The following is a 25,845-nucleotide window of genomic DNA, read 5'->3' on the forward strand; positions in this document are numbered from 1 at the left end:
TCACACACACACTCACTCACTCACTCACTCACTTACTCACTCACCAGTGCGATCCCAAGAGAATGTAGAATGTAGTTCTCTCTAGGCCATGTGGAGCAGATTCACCCAACCCTGAACCCAGAACTCGAACTCTGACACCAGGAATCTTCAGCTGTCTTCCTTTATTTATATTTGCAGTATGAAACACAAGCTCTGCATACATACTTGCACACTCACACCAGCCTGGGGGAAGGAGCTGGGACAAGGCCACTTGGCAGCAGTGCTGGGACCCTCAGGGCACTGGGTACCCAGAATCCCCGGTTCTGGGCCTCTGGGGATGTTGCCAGGGAAGCCCTGCTTCCCAGGGTCAGGGGCCAGATGCCTGGTCGAAGTGCAAGGTCTAAACAAATACACGGTCATCCGGGTCTAATGCCCTGTTACACCCCAAGGTGGTCCTGAGTGAAAGGCTGGGTCTAAGCATCTGCACCAGAGCACAGGTCAGCAGCCTCAAACCCCAGCGCCAGTCCCTGGTGGGACAGGCGGGGAGCTGTGCTTCAGCGCTACTGACCCAGTTATTGTCCTGGCTTCCTTACTCCTCTCTCACTCTATATATATAATATATAATATACGTCTTTCTCTCTCTCCTTTCTCTCTATGTGACTCTCTATCTTTATTCTAGGAGACAAGGCTCCATAGTTTCTCTTCTCAGTGCAAATGGGGGTGGGTGAGGGCATCTCCCTGGCACCAGCCTCCTTTGGAGTCCAGAGGAGAGAATGTAGGATATGGGATAATGGGGCAGAGGTCCACCAAAGGACCCATCTTGCCCCACTGGGGGATTCCATGGGGAGGACAGAAGATTTGGCCACCACTGCCACCAGGCAGCTACCTGGAAACAGAGGGAGACACTTGTGAGGGTCCAGTGACCCCATCTTCTCCACCCACCCCAGGCTGTAGGCACACTCACTGGGAACTTGATGAAACAGGCTCTCCTGGGGTAGAGCCATTGGGTATCTCAAGGCCCTGGGCACTGTTAGGGAAGAAAGGAGATCTGGAGGTTACTTCTTGCCCCACCAGCCTTGCCCCATCCACCAACACTGACCAGACAGGCTAACTCACCTCTGGCTTTGGGGAAGCCCCAAAGGTTCTAGGCTCTTTTCTCCCTCCACAGTCTGGGGGGACTGGTGGGCCTCGAAGGCTGGGACAGAGGTAGAGGGGTCTCTGGTTGCACTGTAGGAGAAACCAGTTTGACTACTGTTAGATGCTCCCAGAGCTCTGCCTGCCTGAGGCCACTGGTCTCTCCAGAAGGGGCCTCAGGTGAGAATAGGGCTGTGGAGCAGAGAACCCTCAGAACAGGGAAGCCTATGAGCATACTGATTGCAGAGCATGGTGGGGATGCAGAGCTGCAAGGGGGAGAGCCAGGCCTCCTCAGCCTTACAGCTGACAGCTTTCAGTGGCCATCCCCCTGCAAAATATGGTTGTGGTGCCATGCACACTCCTGCTTCATGTGGTCCCTGATCTTCTTAGAAGCTGTTCTCACCTCTGGAGTCACAAGGGCCCTATGTGCCATTGTCCAAAAATTTAATTACTATACAGGGGCATAGAAGTTCAAATAAGAGTTTGGTGCTAAGGACAACTAGGGAGGGACAAAGAGTCCAACACCCACTTCAGCAGGGAGGGAGGATGGGCTTCCCTACACCACCTCCAGCAAGCAGTTCAGATGGAATACCAACGGTCACCTGTCCAAGGAGCTGGGGGCAGAGCACATCCCATGCAGAGTGGCCTGGACATCCGCAACACTAACCAAGGCCTGGCAGGGGGCTGTGGAAGGAGAGATGGGTCACACCTCAGCTGCTACCCTCCAGCAAGCTGAGACTGCTGCTGTCTTCACACATGTGGGCCTGAGGCAGAGTTCAGAGCCCTTATGGGAAAGGTATGGCGTGACTTACCCAAAGGCTCTGCTACTTTGCTGCTATCTGTGACTTCCTGAGGTGCTGAGGGGGGTGTAGGGTCCTGAGACCTAGAAGTTAAGAAAGGAGTTTGAAGGTGTGGCTGTGGTCAACACCCAAACCTAAGAGAGAACTAGGATGTGGGAGCACCTCCCAGATGAGAGTCATAACCAACTGCCCTGCCTTGCCCTGCCCTGCCCTGCCATCCACACCTGAGCTGTGGGGCATCGTGGGCTGGAGGGCTGGTCAGGATCTGGGTAGAGGACATGTCTGCCTCCTTGGAAACTGAGGGTCCTGTTGGGGCATCCATAGGCACTGGGTCAAAGGTGGCTGTCCAACTTGGGCCTGTGGCAGAGGAGAGAGAACATGGATAGAAGGTAAGCTGAAAGCAGGTAGACACTCCATGTATACTTGAGCACAAGCCACCAAACACTTACCAGAAGGCTGAGGGCCGGGGCTAGGGAAGGAGGGAGGGCTGGTCCTTCCACAGGCTGCCTGGCCAGCCCCCTCATCCTCATCCTCTTCCTCCTCATCCTCCTCGTCCTCCTCGCTGTCTGTGCTTCCTCCACTCCTGCCTCAGATACCAACTCATCAGGAGGCCATGTAGGGACAGCCTACTGACCCACTTCCCCAACCACAGAGCAGATGACAACAAAAAGACGACGGGGAACAGAGGTCTCCAGAGAGGCCCAGGGAACCCAAGGATGTGAAGATGTTGGAGAAGCCAGCAAACAAGCGGCGTCTGAGTCACTTGAGAACAAGACTAAGCCACAACCACAAAAAGCGATGGGTAGTCACCTCTGTCACCAAACACACACAGACCTCTCCACCTGCGAATCAGCCCCAGAATAAAAGATTTCCTTTGCTTTTCCCTCCAGCTAAAATTCCAGGAAACACAATTGTCACATCCTGAGAACACCACCTAGCACCGTTGGCTGCTCTAAAAATAGTCTGAATGCTTATGACAAACAGTGTGTAACCATGAAGGAAATCCCAACCGCCTCTACACACAAAGGAGGAAGGAAGAATTATGGTAATCCAAATTCAAAGACAAAAACCACGTTATCCCGTCTATGCAGAGCCTATCTCCTTAAAGCACACACACACACACACACACACACACACGTATACACACGTGTGTGTGTGTGTGTGTGTGTGTAAACAGGTATAGCTGTGAGTATAGTGTAACTCTTAGAAAAAAGACCAAAAGGGAGAACATTAGGTAATGAGGGAGGATAGAATGTAGAAGCCGGGTGGTGGTGGTGCACATCTTTAATCCCAGCACTCAGGAGGCAGAGGCAGTCGGATCTCTATGAGTTCGAGGCCAGCCTGGTCTACAAGAGCTAGTTCCAGGGCAGGTACCAAAGCTACAGAGAAACCCTGTCCTGAAAAAACCAACCCCCCACCCCCCCCCAAAAAAATAGAATATAGGCCAAAAGGTCATGAATCAGAAAGACAACACAAATCTTTCTATTTCTGCCAGTCTCAACTCCACCATAGTTTATCTTTTACCCCACAGCAGGCGAGTGAATTCAGTGTTCTGGGTATTAAAGTAGCAAGAACCATAAACCAGTGATAGACTAAGTGTAAAACCCTAAGTGACATGCCAGTGCTTCAGAAAAGCTACGTGCTGTATGGAAGAACTTACTGAGATGTACAGAGCTGGGACTGAGTGACTTCCTTCAATCAGCCGTGTATTGCTTTTATTTGTGAGTTCAGGAGGGGAGGTATGGGTGGAGGGGAGGGGAGGGAAGGGGGAGAAGGAGGGGAGAGAAGGGGGAGAAGGAGGGGAGGGAGAGGGGAGGAGGAGGGAAGGAGATGGAAATTTTTAAATATAAAAAAAATAAAAGTATAATAAAAAAAAAAAAAAAAAAAAAAAAAAAAAAAAAAAAAAACATGAAAAGCATAAAGGATGTAGTGGTGCATGCCTGTGATCCTAAAACTCAGGAGGATCAGAAGTTCAAGGTCATCCTCAGCTACACAACAAGTTTAAGCCAGGCTAGGCTATATGATGTCTTCCTTGGGCAGCTGAGGAGAGGGTGCCAGAAATGTCCAGATCCTATTGTCATACTTATGAATATCTTGCATATCATCATAGAACCTTCACCTGGCATTGGATGGAGAAAATGACAGAGCCCCACATAGGAGCACCAGACTGAGCTCTCAAGGTCCTGATGAGGAGCAAAAGGAGGGAGATCATGAGCAAGGAAGCCAGGACCGCGAGGAGTGCTTTTACCCATTGAGACGGTGGGACAGATCTAACGGGAGACCACCAAGTCCAGTCGGAATGGGACTGATGGAACAGGGGACCAAACCGGACTCTCTGAATGTGGCTGACGGTGGAGGAGGACTGAGAAACCAAAGACAATGGCAATGAACATGAACTCTACAGCATGGACGGGCTCACTGTGAGCCTTGTCAGTTTGGTTGCTCACCTTCCTAGACTTAGGGGGAGCTGGGAGGACCTTGGACTTAACATAGTGAAGGGAACCCTCATGGCTCTTTGTCTTTGGAGAGGGGTGGAGTGGGGGTATGGGTGGAAGGGAGGGAAGGGAAGGGGAAGGAGGAGGGGAGGAGATGGAAATCTTGAATAAAAAAATGAGGAAAAAAAAAGGAAGAGGGAGAGTAATTATGAAGGAATTTTTTCATAATAAATGGAATGTCTATGCAAGTAAAAAAAAAAAACCAAAACAAAACAAAACAAAAAAACACACTTGAGGGAAAAAAAGGGATTTCTTTAAAGACTAACACTAGATTGCTACACTCTGTAAGGTGGCTCTGGGTATACACATAAGAAATCTAAGTCAGCATAGAACAAAGATACCTGATACCTGCACAGTTGTTTATTATGATACTATTTACAATGTCAAGTTAATAACATCAGTCTCAGTGTCCATCAACAGAGAACTAGACCAAAAAAAAAAGTGATCCACACACAAAAAGAGGTTTGAGTTTTCTTTAGCCATAAACAATGAAATTATGACATTTGCAGGCTAACAGAGACCACCATGTTAAGGGAAATAAGCTACCTTACAAAGACACAAAAAGAGGGCAGTTAGTTGGGAGGAGGAGAGGGGGAATAGAAGAGAGTTAGAAGAGTTAATAACATATTAAAATGTCATTAAGAAATCTACCATTTTCGCCGGGCGGCGGTGGCGCACACCTTTAATCCCAGCACTCGGGAGGCAGAGGCAGGCGGATCTCTGTGAGTTCGAGACCAGCCTGGTCTACAAGAGCTAGTTCCAGGACAGGCTCCAAAGCTACAGAGAAACCCTGTCTCGAAAAACCAAAAAAAAAAAAAAAAAGAAATCTACCATTTTGTACAATGAACCTGTCCAAATCTCTGTGTGTGTGTGTGTGTGTGTGTGCGCGTGCGTGCATATGTGCCCATGTGTTCATGCCCACTTCACTTGAGTGTGGAAGTATGCATACACAAGCCAGCAAGGTGGCTTAGCAAACAAAGGTACCTGCCACCAAGTCTAACCACCTGAATTCAATCTCTGGGACCCAAATTATAGAAGTAGAGAACTAACTTCTGCAAGTTGTCTTTTGACCAATTCCCCCCAACCCCACCAAGGCACTCATGCACCCATATAATAAATAGTAAAAAACACAGTAAAAGTCTGGGTTGTGGCACACACTTGTAATCCTAGGGTCAGCAGGCTCTCTCCAAACAGTCTATTGACAAGAATCTCAAACAATTATAAAGTTAACACAAATAACTTTCTTCAAATCAAGTCATGAGGTAAAAGCTTGGAGCTGCAGACCATACATACTTGAAGTGATGTTCATCTCAGCAAAAGTTCTGACATGAATTAATTTGATCACACTGAGTATCAGAAAAAAAAGAAAAAAATTTACCTATAGAAAGCTGAAGAACAATCTAGTTTGACAGAGGTTTCATCTGTCATTCCAAAAAGAGGAGAAAGGAAAACTTGTGTTTGGTACCATCTGAACTCAGGAGCATAGTTGAATGACGGAGCCTTCTTCATTCTGTGCCTAACTTGATTAATTCTAACTGAGTTTCTACCACTTGTGATTGAAACCACCCAACTAACATACAACTCACTGATTTTTCTCATGCACTTCAGCCTCAGTCCAACACATTTATAAGCATTTGGTGTGTGTGAGTAGTCACTCAGACACATGTATGTGTTTAAGTGTACGTACAACCCCAAGCAGTGGGAACTGAAGAGATAGGAGGGTAGAGGGAGACTCACCGGACACCAGGAGGCTGGCCTGCATGGGATGCCCTTGCTGGCTGGTTGCCCTGCCAGGCACCATATTCGCCATCTGACTCTGCTGAGCCTTGGCCTTCCTCCTCATCTTCTTCCTCATCATCGAATTGCTGGATCCGGTCCTTGTAGCATATCTCAAGCAGGTTGGCATTGGGCTGCAGCGCAGGGCAGGAGGATATGCTGTACTGTTTATGAACCCTCCACACCCCTTCACCCACAACCAAGACAGGGAGCACTCACATTCTCATCATCAGCATTTAAGGAGAAGGTGATGTTGGCAGTCTTGTCAAATGGTGCACTGGAGAAAAGAGATGCAGTGAGACATAACGCTCACCCCTCTGCTCGTTCACGCGACACACAGCAACCCTCTTTACTGTACAAATTCACCTCCTCCCTAGGGTGTTGTAACCTCAACCCAGTGTTCACAGCACTCTAAGGTCACAGAAAGAAGAAAAATAAGTCACCTAAAATAGACATTCTCAAAATACACTAAAGGAAAGTGTCTTCATCTCCTCCCTAAACAAAAACATAGTTTCTAGGGTTGGAGAGGTGGTTCAGTGGAGGGGGGGAAACCCAAACACTTGCTGCTCTTGCAGAGGACCTGGACTCAGTTCCCAGCAACCATGTGGTAGCTCATGACCATCCATAACTCCAATTCCTGGGGATTCTACGTCCTCTTCTGGACTCCACAGGTACTGTATGCATGTGATATATATACACATGCAGGTAAAACTCATACGCATTAAATTAAAATAAATCTTAAGACAAAAACAACACATCTTCTTCCTTCAGATGCTCAGAGGACAGGGACTCTGGTGACCTGCCATGCAGGAAGCTCTGTAGAATGGTCTGAATCCTTAGCAACTCACTTGGCACTTCTAAATCTCATTGCATCAAGGAAAACAATATAAAATCAAGGAAACAGAAACTACCTTGAAGGGTAGGTTTTTAAGGATTTATCTACAACCTAGGTAAGAGTTTATACACCCATCCACATTTCCTGATAACGACAACGCTGGCTATGGAAACCTGCTGTTTATAACTACCACGTAACAAAGCAAACCACCAAAAAGCATCAACAAGACACATCCTATTCCAATACCACTCTGTAAAGGGCTCTAACTACACCAGTACCATTTACTGCTAACAGAAATGCAGGGGGACCTATCGCTTCTTATCAGGGTTTGTGGCCCTGAGTTTGTGACCATTACATTTTCTTGTGAGAATGCAAGTGCTGGTGGGAAGGGCATTAGGCCAGTACTACACTCCTGGAAAATATATGACACTGAGAGCCAATGAGCCAAACCGCTTCAAGGAGACCACCCCAGCCAGATCCCACCAGAGTATAGGTACAGGCTGCAGTAGCTAACACATGACCGTGAGAAGCCTACAGTATGGTGTTCAAATGCTAAACATGGGGACATAACCATTTTTGGAGATTAAATAACACATTGCTGCCAGGGTCCCATCATTCCCAACCATGTAGAAACTTAACTGCCTGAACTACCCAGGAGGTACTACCAGTGGGAGCAGCACCTCACAGCAGGCACATGACAAGCTATCCATGTCTAGCTTAGCACTGTGCACAGGCATCTCTGCTTAATTCTCTTTCAGACAGCCCCACAGAAATTAAACCTGCACGTCGGAAATACCCACATGCTCTCCAAAAGGACTGATCAGCTTATTTTCCTCCTAACAGAGCCTGTGACTTTCTAACAGCCGCCTGCTTAAGTTTTTGTTTTGAGATAGCGTCTCACGTAGCCTACCTAGACTAGTCTTGAACTCACTATGTAGCTAAGGAGGACCTTGAACTCCTAATTCTCCTTCTCTACCTCCCAGATATTGGAATTAAAAGAATGTACTACCACATTGGCTTTTTGCTTTTTCTACTGAGATGTCTTTCTACCCTTACATGGTAAGAACACTTTATATACAGATCCACATTGTGCACACAAGTTGGGGTTATTTCCCAAGGGACTGTCTCAAGTTCATGAAATACTCAGCAGCAATATACTCCATTCTTACAACCACACTACAAAGGAAGTATCCTTAATTCCCCTAAACCAGGAGCTAAGACTCTCAGCAAGTCAAGAGTGGAGCAGACCAGCCAATTGCTACACTGCATTGCCCAGCTCAGCAGACTTGGACACCTTCCCCCAACACTGTTTACCAGCTACCTTCCCTCCTCTTACTCTAAATAGCTTAGTTTTTCTTGGCAGAGCAGGATTGGAGCTTTGTCTCAAAAGCACAACTAGCTACCCCAACTCCATCCACCAAGAAACCAGCCCCACTCCCATCAGGATGGAGTCAAGTTTCCACATGAGCATCTTCCCCAATGGGACCAAATAAAAACTTCTAATAGAAGGCCAGACATTAAGCTGAGAAGCAGCAAATACAGGATTGCATGGTTGTATTTAGATAGGAACACTGAAGTCACAACAGACTGTAGTCCACCATAATACACCCAAAGATGTTCAGCATAAGGACCCTTCAAGGCTCTCACTCTGTCTGGCTAGGTCCCAGGACTTTGTCTCTTTGAGAGTATATAGCTGATAAGTTTGCTCAGAGGGTGGCATCCAATGGGATAACATCTCAGACAAGTGACACAGATGACCACTCCATGCTCCCCAAGGCCAGCTCCTCCGCCCAACTGCAAAAAGTCTCAGAGTTAGGCCATCTGACAACCGTGTTCTGTTTTTCGCAGAAACATCAAGACCTCATCAAAACTGTCATCTCTCACTCAGGCATCATTCCTACACTATACACTGTGCTCATCATCTTCACCATGACCTTCATTGTAAAGGGAAAATGACTACCAAGCTGGGTCTTCATCTAGAAGAGGTGAACACTAGGAGTATGCCCAAAAACAGAGGTTGCTGGCTAGGTCATGGTGCATAAACAGATGAACATTCAAGAAAAGATGCAAGATATAAACCATCACAAGGTTAGGCAGCCCTGCAACCTCACACAGGGACATACACAGGCAGGCAAAGCATATGCTGTCACAAGGCAGAGCACCAACTTCATGAGAAACACTTACTTCACACTTTCCTCCTGCTCCCCAAATTCCTCATCATTAAAGCCAAAATGGTCAATGAAGGCTGAGGTCATGCGCTGCATCTGAAAGTCCATGAAGGCCTATAAGAGGCATGGAGTTCAGGACTGGAAGGAAGCTGCCCCTCCCAACTCCTCCCTTCTCCACAGGCCCAGGTCCACCTGCTGCAAGACAGCCTCCTCAGGGAAGTTGAACTCTTTGAGGCGGTCATCCTCGTCATCACTGGAGGAGTGCAGGTGGTGAGTGTTCACCTAAGGACAGGATGAAGGAGAGTACTCAGGGCCTGCTCAAGGCCCCAAACAAGGGCAAGGCAGGCAGCTGTAGGAAGCAGGGGCATGAACAAAATACCAGATCAGGCCTTACCAGATCCACTGTGTTCTTCTTGTTGGTCTCGGCCAGGGGTCCTGACACAAATGCTTCCCACCGCTGCTGCTGATCTTCTGGCAGCTCTGAGTATACGGATAAAGGAGTATGAGGTAGGAGAACCTCAGCTTCCAACACCCATCTCTCCAAACTGCACCTCCAGCCAACCCCATGCCTCACCCTTTAGTAGCTGCCCCAGTTGTTCAGCATTGGGTCCCTGTTCTGCATTCTGCACCACAGCATTGGCCACCCGGGTCAGGTGGCCCATATAGCCTTTTCTTGGGCCCCCTCCAGACCTGGTTGAGAGTGGAGGTCACAGCTGGGTGACAGGCTGGATACCAGGGCTACCCAAGCCCCCAACCCATTCTCCCATTGCCCTATCTGCTCCATAGGAAGGCAGCGAGTACTGACTGTACACGGTCGTTCTCCTCCCAGGATGTCAGAATGCGCTCCACCAAGCGGCAGTGCTGCAGAAGCTGCAGGAGAGCAGAGAGAGTTGGCCTGGGGATAGCTACTTTCAGAATCCAGCAGCTGGGGACGGGGCCTTTACTCAGCAAACATACTTCACCAGGCCCCAGGCTTGTGAACAGAGGAAGAAAAGGTGGGAGCCAGTGTCTCTGGCTTGCTTTAAATCTGGATTTCTCCCCCAGGATAGCCTCAAACTCTTAATGTAGTCAAAAATAACCATAACCTTTTGATCCTCCTAAGTGCATTATCACACCTGCTGTTATGTTGTGCTAGGGACCATCCATAACTTCATGCATGCTACGCATACACTAACCAAGTAAGCTACATCCTAAGCCCTATTTTTTTTCCTAGCCTAAACTAGACACAAAAATTGAAATCCTCATCTCCACAGCTGGAATTAAGGTGTGGGTCACCATATCTAGTCTGAGTTTTCGGGTTCTCACATGGAGTGTACATAGATACCCACAAGGCTCTGCCCCTCACTTACTCCTAGTATTCTCATTCTCCATTGCCAAGTCAGCATTCACTGGCCCTCAGTATATACCCATTTTCCCCCAACTGTGTATCCCACAGCCATTCTAGGTACTGATGTTTCCGCCTCTGGGAGGGTATATCCTCAGGTACCAGTTGCCCAGAGGGAGGGGAACAGGAGCACCAACTTACATGTTTCAAGATAGGATTTGGGATAGGTGTCTCAGAGCTGCTGTCTGGAGGGGGCCCGGAACTCAGCATGGCACTCACACACACCTCCACTTGAGCGTGCAGAAAGTTGTTGAATACGTAGTGGAAGAAGAGGTCCTGAGGAAGTAGGGACATAGGCTAATATCAAAAATGCTCTGCCCACATCTCCACCTCCCTGGCCTCTGATCCCATCCCAAGTACCAGTAAGGTGTTGGGCACATCCAGCACCAGGAGCTCCTGTGTCAAGGCAGCAGCGTTGGTACTCAGAGCACTGGCCAGAAGCTTGACCACATGCAACCTTGTGTTACCCAGTGGTGGGGCCAGGCTGCCCCATGTCATCTGCAGAGGCTCCAGCTACAAGAACAAGGCATGCTTAGTGCACACAGGGTACTACTTCTCTTCCACCCCACTTCCCTCTAGAATCACAATAACCCATCTCCCACCTTGGGAGGTTCAAGCAGGAGCTGATGGAAGCGGGCAAGCCGGGGACGCAGGGCATGCAAGGCACCCATACTGGATATTGCATTATCCAGGGCTCCCTGGGCCAGGAGCTCCAACTGCCCATCCACACTGCTAAAGAAGTTGTTCATGGTCACAGAGTCAGACCTGCGGAGAGAGCAAGAGGAAGGCAAAGTGAGCCACACAGGCCACAAGAATAGGCCAGAGGGACACCACAGCCTTAAGTCCTGGACATATAGAGCTCTTTGACAAGTCAGACACACAGGGCAGAGGTCAGGCCCAATTGGGGAAGGACCATATATGTGATTAGCCACATCTTTGCACAATGGCCATCCAGACCTCTGGGACTGCAGATGCAGGCAGGGACAGTGTGCCACCTCAGGCCGGCACCCTACCTTGGCCTCCTAGGCTCCAAGAGGGTCAGCAGCACCTGGATCCCACTGACAATGACAGACTGGCACTGTTCTCCCTCAAACATGTTACTCAGGAGCTGCTCGATGGTCTCCTGCCTGAGGGAAGGGGAGTCAAGAGTAAAGGGCCAACGGCCAGGACACCCCCAGGACAAGTCCCTCCCTAGGCCTCAGCACTGGCCATGTAAACCCACTTCTCTAAGGTGGCCAACAACTGGTCTGGCTCCGGGCTGTCCTGGCCTTGGATCATCTGCTCCCGGCTGAGGCGGATGATGTCACACAGGGACTGGGATGCATTGGAATGTTGCTGGGGAAGTAGAAACAAGTAAGAATGCACCAGCCCCTTTCAGACATAAAAGAGCACTCACACAGACACTGGGGTGATACATACTATACTGAGGAAGCCAGTACCCAAAACCTCCCAAAAGGAGACATTCATGCATGCACATGGAGCACTACTCAACCACATACTCATTAACTGCTGAATGGAAAACAAAGCTTGGTACAGCCACAATGTGGGGTATTTACTATTCAGCCACGAAAAGGAATGAGGCATTGACCCATGCTATAATAATAATTAACATCCCCACCCCCTGCAAAGACAGAGTCTCATGTAGCCCAGGCTATCCCCAAACTTTCTAGAAAGCAAAGAATGATCTTGAACTTCTGCCTTCAGTTGCAGAGAACTGAGATTATAGTTGTGTGCCACTATGCCTGGCTTATGTGGTTCCAGGGCTTCATGAATCCTAAGCAAGCACTCTACCAACTAAGCGATATCCTCAGCCCGAATATCCATCTCTTAAGACACAAAGGGGATGTGGAACATGATCTGAAGAAGAGTTTGGAAGTGTCAGCCAGCACTTACATTGTCATCCTTTGATGGGTGAATCTGCTCAATTAGCCGCTGGACAATCTTCTCTTCATTGAGCCACTGAAAGAAGAGGGTAAGTTCCTAAACCATATGCCAGCCCATTCCACTCCACCACTCCACCTCCTGAGCAGGCTCCTCACATTGAAGACATCCTGCCGCAACTGGGGCCGCTCAACACAAGTAAGCAGGCGCAACAGGAGGTCCATGATGGCCGAGGTTCCGATGTGCCGCAGCAACAGGTCCACAAAGTCATCTTTCTTGCGCAGGAAGGACACAAGCTGGGGGCACAAGCTGTGTCATAGCATAGGGTCCTGACATCCACCCTCCCAACTCCTCACCCACACATGTTGAATGTCAGCAGGCACCTGGTCTGTCTTGCGATTGATGAGAATGCCCATGACCTTGCTGAAAAAGCTAGCAAGTAGTGGGTTGAGGCTGTCACCACTCTGCAGGAAGCCATAAAGCCGGTTCAGGAGGGATTCATCTGCACCCAGGGCATCGTTGATCTGGGGCACATCAGAGGTCAGGATCTCACACGCTACACTAGGGTACCTGGGAAGTGAATGCAGATAGCTGTGGGTGCTGAGAGAAGGTGGAGGCCCCACCTTCACCCCCACACCCAACATTGGGCTCAGGGGGTTCCATGTGAACCACTATGTAGTTGCTGGGAATTGATAGTTGCTGGGAATTGAACTGAAGACTTCTGGGAGAGCAGACAGTGCTTTTAACCCCCGAGCCATCTCTCCAGTCTTCTTTATTTTTAGAGACAGGGTTTCTCTATGTAACCCTAGCTGTCGTGAACCTCATTATGTTGACCAGGCTGGAATCTACAGTGGGATCTGATGCCCTCTTCTGGCATAAAGTTGGACATGCAGATAGAGCACTCATATACATAAAATAAATAAATATATTTTTTAATGTAAAATAAAATTGAAACTAAAAACACAACAAAAATCTAGTGGGAACCCATTGTGGTAGTACATGCCTTTAAACACAGTACTCAAAAGGCAGAGGGCAGGTGGATCTCTGAGTTCAAGACCAGCCTGTTCTACAGGAGTTCCATGACAGCCAGGGCTACATAGAGAGATACTGTCTTAAAACAAAGAAAGAAAGAAAGAAAGAAAGAAAGAAAGAAAGAAAGAAAGAAAGAAAGAAAGAAAGAAAGAAAGAAAGAAAGAAAGAAATTAAGAAAGAAAGAAAAACCTACTGGGACTCCCACCACCACAAAATGACATTTGATTTGAACTTAGTCCTAAAACTCTGATTTAGCATTTCCTGATCCCCTCCCACCACTAATTCCCATATCTTCTAATGTAAAGGCCAGTCCCACATGCTGTTCCAGCTCAGGCCATCCTAGCCCTGGTGTCATCTTTCTAAACCTCCAACCTTTGCTCCTCTTCTTAGACATATTTGGATACTTGACATTCTAAGGGCATCACTGCTATGGGTGCCACCCAAAGCCCCGAGAGACTACAACTGCTCCTAGGCTAGCCCAAAGTTGTGGGGACCTGTGCCAAGAGCCCCCATCATCTAGAAAACAGACTCAGCAAGACCAAACGGGCCATGGCTCTCCAGGTGACACTGCCTTGCTGAGTCCCCTCATTGTCATCTGTCTGGCTCAAAGTTCCCATGATGGGAAGACAGAACAAGTCAGAGGACAGCACAGTGAACAGGATGGACACAGGAGGTAGAGTTTTAAGACCAGGGAAGGATCATGCACAAGCAGCAACCGAGGAAGATCAGCAAGATGGCACACAACTGCTGCAGCCTACAGTGTCCTGTCTGCCTGGTCCTGCCTCACTACCTGGTGATGCACCCTGCTACACTACCTGGTGCTGCACCCCCTACACAGAGCTTTTCATGCCATGCACTGTGCCAGGCACCAAGAATGGTCAAAAAGATGCAGACACTGTACTCTCAAAGCTCAAAATCCAAAAGAGAAATCAATAATAAAAAAAATCTCAGCTGAAAAGAAGGCAGTCTGGAGCCAGGGGCTGGCTGTAAACCACATGGGAGCCCCACAGGCTGCCCCACAACAGTATCTGCATTCAGAATGCAATGAGCCAAAGTCAGTCCTGGTAGGATCTTTTTATTCTGGATCAAAGAAAAGATACCTTTGCGCAGGGGCTTAAGTCAACCTCAAGGAAACTATGTTGAGAAAAGCCAATAACACAACAGGTAAAAGGAGGACAGACTAGTAGCACGGGTTAAGAAGGAGGGAGCATGTCATGAAAGGGCCAGAAGGAATCTGTATGGTGATGGAAGTACTCAAGATGTTGCTGTGGTTCAGACACAAAAGCCTACACAGATTCAGAAGAGTACAAGGAAGGTCAGAAAACCTCCTTTCAACAGGATAGGCAGGGATCAGGCATGCTATGTCCATGTCACTATCTCAGTGTGAAACCCTATAAAGTCAGGCCAAGTATCACCAGTGGGGAAAACAGCAACATATACTTGGGATCACTCAACTAGTTCTTACAGCTATGTTCAAGTCTACATCATATCCTGAGAAAAATTCTTAATTGATTAAAAACACCAGGAAGAAGACTTAGAGAGAAGGTCAGCAGTTAAGCATGCTTAAAGACTTTCAGAGGGGGTGATGATGGCACACACCTTTAATCCCAGCACTTGGGAGGCAGCAGCAGGAGGATCTCTGTGAGTTCAAGGCCAGCCTGGTTTACAGAGTGAGTTCCAGGACAGTCAGGCAAAGAAATCCTGTCTCAAAACAAAACAAAGCCTTGCAGAGGACAAAGTTTAGTTCCCAGCACCAACATCAGATGGCTCACAACCTTCTGTAACTCCAGCTCCAGGGATCCAACATCCACTGAGCTCCTTAGAAACATACATGTATGTGGTTCACACAAAATCCACAGGTACACATAAATACATACAAATTTAAAAATCAAACAAACACCAACAAAAAATCGCTGGGAAGGGACCAGGGAGATAGTTCAGTCAGTAAAATTGACTGCTGTGCAAACATGAGGAGTTGAGTTTTAGATCCCTAACACCTACGTAAAATGCTGGCTGTGATGGCTTGTGTCTGTAATCCCAGAACTAGGAAGACAGAGATAGGCAGACCTCTGGAGCTTGTTGAGACAGGATAACTGAACTGGTTAGCTTCTGATTCAGTAGCTCCTGTCTCAAAAAATAAGGTAGAGGAATGGTGAGCTGGCTCAGCAGGTAAAATTTAAGCCTGAAAACCTAAGTTCAACCGCCAGAACTCACATGATCAAGGAGAAATAGGAAAAGACTGATTCTTGCAATTTGTCCTCTGAAAACACACACGCGCACGCATACAGGAAGAAGTCAAGCACAGTGAAATGTATACTATAATCTCAGCCCTTGGAAGGGAACAAAAAGATCAGGAATTCAAAGTGGTCCTCAACACAACAAGTTCAAGGTCAGTGTGGGCTACCTGAGACCCTATATCAGAAACAATAAAATGAGGACAACAAGAAGAAAAAAGGCAAATGGAAGTGAGGAAACCTGGCTCCTTGCTGAGATTTAAAGGGTGAATGAGACTTATCCCAAAGCCCTGTATTTAGCATGGGTAGAGAACCTTATACAAAACTTTTAAAAGAACTGGACCATGAAGAGTATTCACTAGGTGAGCTGTGATTCTGTAAAGGGTCTGACCCTCCTTGCCTTACTTCCTCATCCCCAAAGCTCAGTTACTGAGTACAGGGGAGAGTGAAGGACTCACTTGTAGCGTAGCCGCTCCTCACCACTGGCTGGGGGCTCCTGGGTGACCCAGGCCACCATGGCCTGCAGGTGGGATGGCTGTAGCAGGAAGTCCAGGAGCTTCCGGTTGACAACCTTGCACTCCTGCAGCACGTCCTCCTCATCCAGAAGCTCAGGCAGGCTCAGGTCCTCCTTTTCCAGCAGCGTGTCCAGATGAGAGCTTGTGTGCAGGTCAAACTTCCAAAACATGGCGCCCTACAAGCATGGGCAAAATCAATTTGTCATACACACATAGCAACCCCTGCTGGATAAGGAAGTCCCAGTGACCAAGCACAAACACCCTTTCTAGGCCCCAGACACATTCCACACAAGTCTGCCTTGCAGCAGGAGCTCCACAGGTCCAGCACATACGCTCAGCACTGTGACCAGCACCCAATCCTGCCAGGGAACCCAGAGCCCACCATCTTGGCCTCCAAACTGCCTCCCCCGCAGTATAATGCCACTTTGTCATTCTTAGCTTAGGGCCTGGTGAAGTCCTAAGTGTGGAGTACCCAGAGCCTGCATGGAAAAGCTACACAGCCTGCAGTGACCTTGACCCATCCCCATGAGCCTGTATCCACTGTCTTGTATCTGGGCAAGGATATCATTTGAACTTCTGGCTTCAGATTCACTTTATTTGCTGAACAAATTCAAAGGCTCCCATAACCTCTAGCGCACAGCTGCTGCCTGTCCCAGCAAATCACCCAAGGCCGCCTGGTGAGGTGTGGGGTGGTGGCAGCCGGAAAAGAGGAAGTATGCTCAACTCGAGGCTGTGGCTGTTGCCTGGTCACCACACGCACACAAACACAGCCCAACTATACTCTCATCACCCCACACCCAGGCCTGGGACAGGGAAGAGGAAAACTTGGGGTCGGGGCTCCTAGGACAGTCACTAAACTAAAGCAGGGCCCATAGAAACCCGTGAGGATAAACTGTTCAGCAAGAGAATAAAGAGCTATCAAGCCCTGACTCCAGTAACCAGCTTTAATTAGAATACCCTGGTACTAATCAGCTGGCAGCACTGCCCTGCACTCATGCCTTGCTCCTCTCAAGACAACTACAAAGCTCCAGAGACCAACATCAGACCCAACCTATGTTACCACCTACATATTCAACAACATGCATTGGGTACACAGATCCAAGCCACAGCCACAGAAGCTGCCATCATATCACACAAAATGAAAGAACTGAACCCCAGTAAGTTAGTAGGCTTCCTATTGACCTCAGGGGCCATCTAGCCCAAGGACAGCATCTGTGGAACTCTTGCTACAACTAGGGCCTAACCACAACTTCTGCTCTTCACTTGTCTCCTGATGGCCTGCCAACTACCGGAGGCAGAGGCCACTGCTGCCCCAGGCCACACTAGTTGAAGCTAAGAAAGCAGTTCTAGCCAGGAGTGCCTACAATTTGGTAAACAGACACCAGACCCCAATTGGTCTCTTCTTGCACAGACCTCATGACTTCCTGAGATCCTCTGATTGGCAACCTGAGTCTGGTCCAGGCGAGAAGACCTCCTCCACCACAGCCAGCCAGGCAGAGCTCTCTGAAGAGATAGTCAAAGCTCATATTGGTCTCCAGATGCCCTGAAGAACTATCAGGAAACCTATTCCACTCTTCTAGCCTTCTTCATGCTGCATTCTTCACTCACCCTGGACATACTCCACTTTGTTCTGTTTCTAAAACAAGCTAAGCTTTGGTTTACCTTGGTAGCACTGTCCCAGAATGAGGTTTCTCCTCATTCTTCAGGGTCTCTTACTAAGCATTTTCCTTGCACAGGGGCCTTCCCAACCCCCTGGCCCACACTTGATCCACTTGCTCTGACCTGTACAGAGCTCACTTACTGCTATCCAAAAAGAAGATTAACACACAGTAACAATGCACTTGTAGCTATGTGTTCTGACAATAAAGACTGAAGGGGCTGAAGATGACTCAGTGGTTTAGAGCACTTGCTTAACCAGAGGACTCGGGTTCCATTCCCAGCACCTACATGGCAGCTCACAATTGACTGTAAACTCTAGTTCCTGGGGACCCAATGCCCTCTTCTGGCTCCACAGGCACTAGCCAGACATGTGAAGCATAGACATACACAAAGACCAAACACCCATACACATAAAATTTAAAAATCTAAAAAATAAAAAAATGTAAGACTATTCTTTCAAAAATCTTCCTATGTTACTAAGCACATGGGATACCACCTAACACAGAACCTTACCCTTTAGTTGTAAATGCTCACAAATATTAGCTGAAAGATATACATATTGCCAAATGACATCGCAAGGTTCCAGCCCGAGGCAGGGGTCTACTGGTCTGGGATTGATAAAGTAAAATCACTCCCAATCCTTGGCCCCATTCCATCAAGGCCAAAGGGAGGAAGTCCAGGGAGGAGGAGGCACAAGATCACTCAAGACAGGCTGGGAAGGGACAGGTTAGTCCCAGGGCCAATGCAGGTGCTGGAGGTGTTATTCTAGATGTGGGGTGAGGGTGAAGGAACTTCTGCTTCACAAGAAACACATGTTGTGCAGACCTCAGGGGACCCTTTCCTACTTCCTCACTCAATGGCAGCCTCTCATGGGTCAATGGAGTACATGACACAGAGACCTTCACTGCAAAGGGGAACAGCAGCCCAGAAGAACACTGACAAGAGAGCAGGGGTGAGGCAGACAGGTTTCCTGATCTGCATATACGTAGGACTAGAATAGTCTCAGGCAACCGCCACATTAATCATGACTCTGCTTATTTCCGGCTGGAGACCACGTGGTGTAACGTGACAAGAAGTTCGCCTTGGTGAACATGGAGCCTCTCTACACAGGAGGCTGCTTCACCTGGCAGTGAGAAGATACTCTGAAGTGTTCAGAACAGACAACCATCCACAGTGACAGAAAAGAGATTATGTGTAAGGAACTAGAGGAACTAGAGTAACTGCTTGAGGAGACAGTTTCCTTGTGAGGTGATTTTTTTTTTTTAATGTTTTAAAACTGAGCCAGGAACAATGATGCCTAACTGGAATCTGAGCACTTGAGAGGCTGAGGCAGGAGGATCTAAATGTTTAAAATCAATTTTGACCACTAGCTCTGTAGATCAGGCTGGCCTTGAATTCACAGAGATCCACCTGCCTTTGCCCCGAGTGCTGGGATTAAAGGCATGCGCCTTGTTAAGTCTGCATGGTGAGAAGATGGCAGAGGCAGGGCATGTGATTTAAGGAGCATTAATGGTGCAGAGCCACACTGAGATGGCCATTATGGCCTACAACTAGTAGGCAGTTCTCGCCACTCTGGGCATGGGACAGAGGCCTTCCTCAGGGGCAGGAGGCTTATACTCTGTGCCCATGTAGGTCTGCTATACAACTCTCACTGGGAACTGCCTATCTTACAGCTAAGAGTCAACTCCTGGGCCAGGCCTGGTTGGAGAAGAGTCACCAAGCACACCAGTCTGCAGGCTCACAAACAGAGAAAGCATATGCCGTGTGAGAGTTGACAGGTGAACCCAGAGGACAGAGGGCCAGGTAGACTCTTAGAAGTGTGGAAGAGTTTCTCTGAGTGTAGTGATGAAGGCTTTTTTCAGTGTGGCCAGCAGAATGCCATGCAGAGGGTGGTGGGCAGATTCACTGCTATGTGCTAGTCACATACTTCCCATTTAATAAAGTGGGGCTTAGTGCTGGTGAGATGGCTAATTAAACAGGAAAAGGCACTTCACTGCCAAACCTGACAATCGGGAGTTCAATCCCTGGGTCCCACGTGTGGAAGGAGAGAACTGACTCTTACAAGTGTCCTCTGACCTCTACACACACTGTAAAAAAAAAGTACACTACGTATACAAAATAAATAAATGTGATAAAGTGAAGCTCTTTGGAGAACACAAAAAACCTCTTCCACAGTGGGAGACAGGTCAGGGGCAAGGCCAAGCCATCATCTGCGGCCAATCCCAGGACCTAGCCTTTTAGTATTTTGTCTTCGCACAAAACAGAAGGGAAAGAATCATTGTCAGTTCCATCTGACAACAGAATCCTATTAAGAAAAGGAGTCAGAAGAAAGAGAACCACACAACTACCACGAGAGAAAATCAGAATCCATATGACACGCCCTAGTCTTTTGACAAAAACTCTCACCACTCACTTCTAGACACGTGATTAAAGGGCACAGTTCACAGTCCCTCAAAATCCCCATCCCCGCCTCAACCTTACCACCTGTCCCAGTGACTAGGTTGGGATACTCTCCCCAAACTGGCTTCCCAGAGAACTAGGCAGGGTGCCCCTGGAACAAGTCTAGAGGTAATGTTTAGTAGAGGGTTCATGCAGTGTTCAACAGTCTCGGGAGTCTGAAAAACCCAGTCTATCGGGGATAGGTACTAATTGAAGGCAGGTCCAGAAGGCAAATTCCTCCCCCAGGCTGTCCTGAGACCATGCTTAGACAATTTCAAGCAAGAGAGGTAGGAGACAGTTACTACACCAAGGGTGACAGAAAAGCAGGGACTCTCAGCATTTGCCCAAGTGACTTAAGTACTTTCTTCAGATCACTCAGATATTTAACACCACACACCCCGCCACCCCCATCCTGTGTAACTTTCAGCAACTTCAAGAAAACGGAAGTGACAAGCACTGGTTTTAGAGACGGTTTGAAAACCAAGACTGGCTGCTAACGGAAGGAAGGGAAATTATAAATGAGAAAGGAAGCCATTAGGAACGAAAGTCGCTTTGCCTCTCCTGCCAGCTCTAACATCAGCAGCTCTGGCTTCTTGTTTTATGTTATTCTAAGGTCTCTGACACTAGTTGTCCCTCTCAGGAGCCTGCCAGTTCCTGCACCTTCTTCCCTGGCCCAGACAGAACTTAGGGTGGTCCCCACTGTTGCTGCAGCCACCACTGTAGCTTTAAACACTGCCTACCAGGAAACCCATGGGCAGGTTCTTTATCTGCCAATCCTGCCATACTTGCCCAAACCACCCCGACCCCTCCACCTTGGGAGGCGAGAGCAGAGAGCCCTTTGGGAGGGCCTTCAGTAGAGCCACCTGAGCTGCTCAAAGGTGCCAGCATTACGACAGACCCTCAGGCCAATTGGCTGTTCTCGGAGGAAAGGAAGCTGTGCTACCAGCACCAGGCCTGCTAGCTCCTTAAAAGGCTGGGTGGATCATGCCTCTATTTTTTAATGCCACAGCCAGCTCCTGGCCAAATCTGGAAAAGGGGTTTGGGACACTTAATACCAGGGATGAGGAGACAATAACAGCAACCTAACCACCTCTGGGAAGGATCTGCAATGTGGCCTTCACAGCATATCATCACCCTAGCAAAGCAAGCACAGGGGGACAACCATTCAGAGAAGGAACCACTGCTAGAAAGGCCTGGCCACATGAACACTGAGCCGGGACTTCCCATGGCTTAGGAAAGCCTGTAGGAAAGCCTGAGGGTAGAAGTCTGAGTGAGAGAACAAACCATGGGCCTGCCACTGAGAACCTGGAACCCTCCTCCCAGAGGAAAGAGAAACTTTGACCCAACCCCATAGGAGGGAGGAGTAATTAGAAACAGTCTAAGGATACTTGGCCAAGGACTAGGAGAAGACTTGAAGATTTATACTCAGTACTCATCTCCTGGGGTGGCCACAGTGTTAAAAAGGAACAGCCTACTGAATAGATGTGAAATAGCCCCTAGAAAAACAGAGGGGAACCAGGATTGATAGGCCAGACTTGGGAAGTTGAAGCTAGCCTGGGCTATCTCAAAATTAAACTAAACTAAACTTCAAAAAACTGTCAAAAGTTCAAATCTTCAAGTGTGTGTCCAGACTGGCTTCAAACTCCCAAGCTCAAGTGATCCTCCTGCCTCAGATTCCTAAGTAGCTAAGATTACAGGAACATATCACTGCACTTGACCAGGGCTGGAATTTTATCTCTCCAAAATGAAAACCAAGGACCTAATGCCCCTGAGCCTCAGTTTCTCATCTGAGAAATATCTTACAGATGAGATAAGGCACCCCTTCTTGGAGAAGAATTCATAAAACTGGTGTGCAAAGAAAAAACCCTGGTCTGGCATTGGTGTGTTCCCACCAAACTAGTAATGGGCACTGACTCCTAGCACCCACGCCTCTTACCTCTCTCCTGCAGCAAGTCTAATGGCAGAAGCACTCAACAGTTGTGCCAAATTGGCTGCTCTCAGGTTGGGGGCTGTGCCCTCCACCTGCCCTACAAGCTCTGAGTCTGACTACCTCCTCTCGAGACTGATGTATACCGACTGAGACTGATGCCTCTACACTGACACCACTTCCTCCAGGAAGCCACCCCCAGCAAACCTCCTTCCTAAGCATCCCTTTGGTCACTATGAAAGCACATAAGTCTCGGCTGTGAGGAAAAGACAGGTCTGCCCAGGTACCTGCCACCCTCTAGAGATGCCACATAGGATCTAACATACCGACAGATAAAAAATCCAAAGTGTTTCTTGGCAGGTTGGGGTTGTAGTTAATTTGCCAAGGTGTTTGTCTAGCATGCACGAGGCCCTGAGTTAGAATCCCAATGGTGAACCACCACTGCTATCCTAACACTTGGGAAGTAGAGGCAGGAGGATCAGAAATAAGTCATCCCTGGCTACACAGTGAGTTTGAGGCCAGGTGGATCTACATGAGACTCTGGTTCAAAATAAAAAGTAAAAGTGCTTGTTGGATTAATGGAAACTGAAGCCAGAGAGGAGAAAGTGATCTCTTGGCCAGAGTAGATTTTAAAAAGAGGGGAATGAGGTTGCTCTCCTTCAATGGAAGGAAGATGCCATATGACCCAACAAAAGCAAACAATCAAAGAGGATGAATATAAAGGAAAATACACAACAGCTCATTTCACATAGAAGCACAAAGTACACAAGATAGTCAAGCAATAAAGCAGAGTAGCAGTGTTTCCCTGCTATCTTTCCTATCAGCACCAATGGTATTTGGGACTGGATAATTATTTGTGGTGAAATTGCCCTGCAATAGCATCCCTGGGTGGGATATACATACACTAGATGTAGGAAGCAGACTTCCTCCTATTTCCTATAGTTTCGACAACCAAAGGGTCCCCAAACATCGCCAAATGTCTCCTAGAGGACACATCGTACTGACTGAGAACTACTAAGACATCAAGGATCAAATCATAAATCTGAGGTCCTGATGTGGTGCACTTGTGCCTTACCTTCTGTGACAGGCATCAACAAACATTTAACTCAATCCCCAGAGCCACCTTACAGAGAGCCCTCCTATTAGCCCACTTACACGAGAAACGGGTACAGAACACTTGCCTAACTCACCACTTGGAAAGGCAAGAGCCAGGACTCGAACTGAGATCTAACTCACAAAAGATCCTGCTCTAAATAATTTCTCATTTTCCCAATCCCAAAGCTAAAGGTCTCAAGTCACTGAACTTGGGAAAATGATTCAAATTAGGCAAACGTTACCAGAAAATAAACAAACAAAAGATCCACAGAAGCAATTTTAAATAACACAAGACAACTCCAAGTGTATGTGGCAGAATATGGCAAGTGCTCCCATGTAAACTGTCCACATTAGATATACGAAATGCACACAGAAACAATTCATAGTGTGTTGTTCAAGCAATGCAGTCCCTGCAGCGTTGGCCTTGGTGCTGACAGAACCTCTCCTTCAGGATGGAAGCAACCCTATTGCAGTTTCATAGCCCTCAACCCCACACATCTGGCATACAATGTAGCTTCCTTTCCAGAAACTTCTTGCCTTCCAGGTAGATGTTAATGGCAATATGTTCTCAGTAAAGTTGCCTTTGTATATTAAGAGTGTGATCAAGAAAGACCCTAACCACCGTAGCCTGGTAACATAAATATGTAACTCTAGCTACTCAGAAGACTGAGACAGAAAGATTGTCCAATCAATATCCCACTGGCTCTGCAGAGTTCAAGGCAAGTCTAAATAATGTAGTTAGATACTGTCTCAAAACTTAAAAGTCATAGGGCAGGCTTAGGCTGTATTGTAAGAGTTGTTTGCCCAGCAGCTGGAAACCTTGGGTTTGAGCCTCAACACCACCACTGAAGGGAGGAAAGAGAAGGGATCACTAACCAGGTCACTTAAGGCCCTGTACAAATGTACCAGCCAAGGCATTCCTCCCTTTACCCTCTCAACACTTCAACCCACTTCATCCCACCGGACTCCTGCCTCCTGCAGTGTTCCCACCTTCACATATTTGCACGTGCTGCTTCTTCCACCTGGAAAGCCCTTCTTCCCACTCTCCATCTGTTAACTCCTACTCAGCCTTCCTCGAGAGAAAAGCCACCCATCCGGCCGGTCTCACCAGTCTCTCCCACTCTGTGGCCTGCTGCCACAGCACCCCGGGTTACCACCATCACAACACACTGCAATTGTGACCGTCCGACTCTGCCTTTGGTTCTCTGGGTAGACAAAGTGCCAGGGCCCTCGGCTGAGCACTCCCCTGGGGAACCCAGCACCAGGCAGGCCCTCCTCTCACACTAGTATCCAGTAGTGCACCAAAGAACAGTAGCTTCCAAGTGCTTCCTCACCATAGGAAGCTAGGGACAGCCAGGGACACGACAGTCCTAGTCAAGGGGAAGGAAAAACCTGCTTAATCTTGCCTTCCTGAACGGAGGGGGAGAACCAGAAAGGCCAAGAGTCCATGAAGGCCGATGAGAGCGAAACGGGGAGACAGAGGTGAGAACAGAAGGGCAGGCGGGAGGAAGGAAAACTACGATGGGGAGTGGGCCGGAGAAGTCCCAAGGGAGCTGAGTCAGAATGACAGGTGGAGGTGATGGAGACCCCAGTGGGAAGAGATGGGGGTGGTGGGCTGCAGGGAGAAGAGGCTAAGGAAGAAAGAGGAGCCTACGAGACTTAGAGAGGACCTTCACTCAGGAGACGAGGAACATGGGGTGGGAATGATGACAGCGAGGCCCGGCGACAGGAAATAGACTTGACGACACTGACAAGTGGCTGAGAGACTTGGGGAGTAAAAGGGAGGATACTAAGAGACTCGGAGGCGCTCAAGGGGACTGAGGCAGGAACTCGCGAGTGAGAAGGTGGCTGCGCTGCTCACCTGCGCGGGGGGGCGGCGGCTCCTCGCACTCGGGGCTCATCGGGGCGCCCCCGCCGCCCCGCCGCCGGCGGCTCCGGCCCTGCCGAGGGGCCGGCTATGAGGGGCGGGGGCGGCGCCGGGGGGCTCGCGCAGGCGCCCGGGCCGGAGCTCGCGGAGCCGCGCAAGCGCCCTCCGGTCGCAGGGAATCCCCTGCCTCACCGCCGAGCGTCGACGAGTTCGGGGCTTCGCGACAAAGTAGGCGCGCTCGTTCCACAGCAGAGCTTCGGGGCAGACGCGAGGCCTGCGCAGGCACCTCCGAAGCAGGGGCGACGAGGGAAGTCGCCGCGGGTTACACACACAGAAACACACAGACACGCCGGCACCGAGGGACAGGAAATAAACAAACAAAAAAACAAGCCTCCGCAGCCCCAACGGGCGCAGAGCTACACCCGAGAGCCGACGACCGTCTCCTCACTCAGTGTCCCCTGAAGCGGCTGGCTCTCCCCGGCCCAGCCGTCCAGCTCAAGGCCTCCAACGCACAGCCAGCTCCGCCACTGTCCCACAATGCCCCGAGCGCGGGAGGACCCAAGAAGACAGGCTCCGCCCTCTCGTGGTCGCCCTCCGTACGCAGGTGCGCGAGAAGCCGCTAGGT

General features: G+C 48.8%; 2 protein-coding genes across 2 annotated transcripts in view; both read right to left on the reverse strand.

The window, feature by feature from the left end:
• The window catches only part of LOC119820524 (lysoplasmalogenase-like), a 62,165-nt gene extending 61,955 nt beyond the window's left edge, over positions 1-210 (reverse strand). The window contains exon 1 of the mRNA XM_038338948.2: positions 45-210. Within this exon, the coding sequence (XP_038194876.1) occupies positions 45-202 (158 nt within the window). The 5' untranslated portion in view covers positions 203-210. The remainder of the gene's footprint in view (positions 1-44) is intronic.
• On the reverse strand, positions 147-25,764 carry Ppp6r1 (protein phosphatase 6 regulatory subunit 1). The gene is made up of 24 exons (XM_038338958.2): positions 25,215-25,764; positions 16,177-16,409; positions 12,836-13,022; positions 12,611-12,748; positions 12,465-12,530; positions 11,794-11,906; positions 11,585-11,698; positions 11,174-11,336; positions 10,932-11,084; positions 10,713-10,847; positions 9,993-10,057; positions 9,762-9,877; positions 9,582-9,667; positions 9,380-9,469; positions 9,204-9,301; positions 6,404-6,461; positions 6,146-6,318; positions 2,363-2,496; positions 2,138-2,270; positions 1,926-1,996; positions 1,716-1,797; positions 1,096-1,206; positions 944-1,006; positions 147-865 (listed from the first exon to the last, which is right to left on the reverse strand). Exons 2-24 carry the CDS (start codon positions 16,401-16,403, stop codon positions 862-864), a joined length of 2,580 nt encoding a protein of 859 aa, XP_038194886.1. The 5' UTR covers positions 16,404-16,409; positions 25,215-25,764; the 3' UTR covers positions 147-861.
• Between the last annotated feature and the right edge of the window lie 81 nt (positions 25,765-25,845).

This window comes from Arvicola amphibius, chromosome 8, assembly GCF_903992535.2.
Source record: "Arvicola amphibius chromosome 8, mArvAmp1.2, whole genome shotgun sequence".
Lineage (NCBI taxonomy): Eukaryota > Metazoa > Chordata > Mammalia > Rodentia > Cricetidae > Arvicola > Arvicola amphibius.

Coding starts and splice junctions, on each gene's coding strand:
- Ppp6r1 (XM_038338958.2), bottom strand. CDS start 16,403: ATGTTTTGGAAGTTTGACCTGCACACAAGCTCTCATCTGGACACGCTG. Junction 13,023..16,176: donor GAGGAGCGGCTACGCTACAA/GTGAGTCCTTCA, acceptor TTCACTTCCCAG/GTACCCTAGTGTAGCGTGTG. Junction 11,699..11,793: donor TTGTTGGCCACCTTAGAGAA/GTGGGTTTACAT, acceptor CCCTTCCCTCAG/GCAGGAGACCATCGAGCAGC.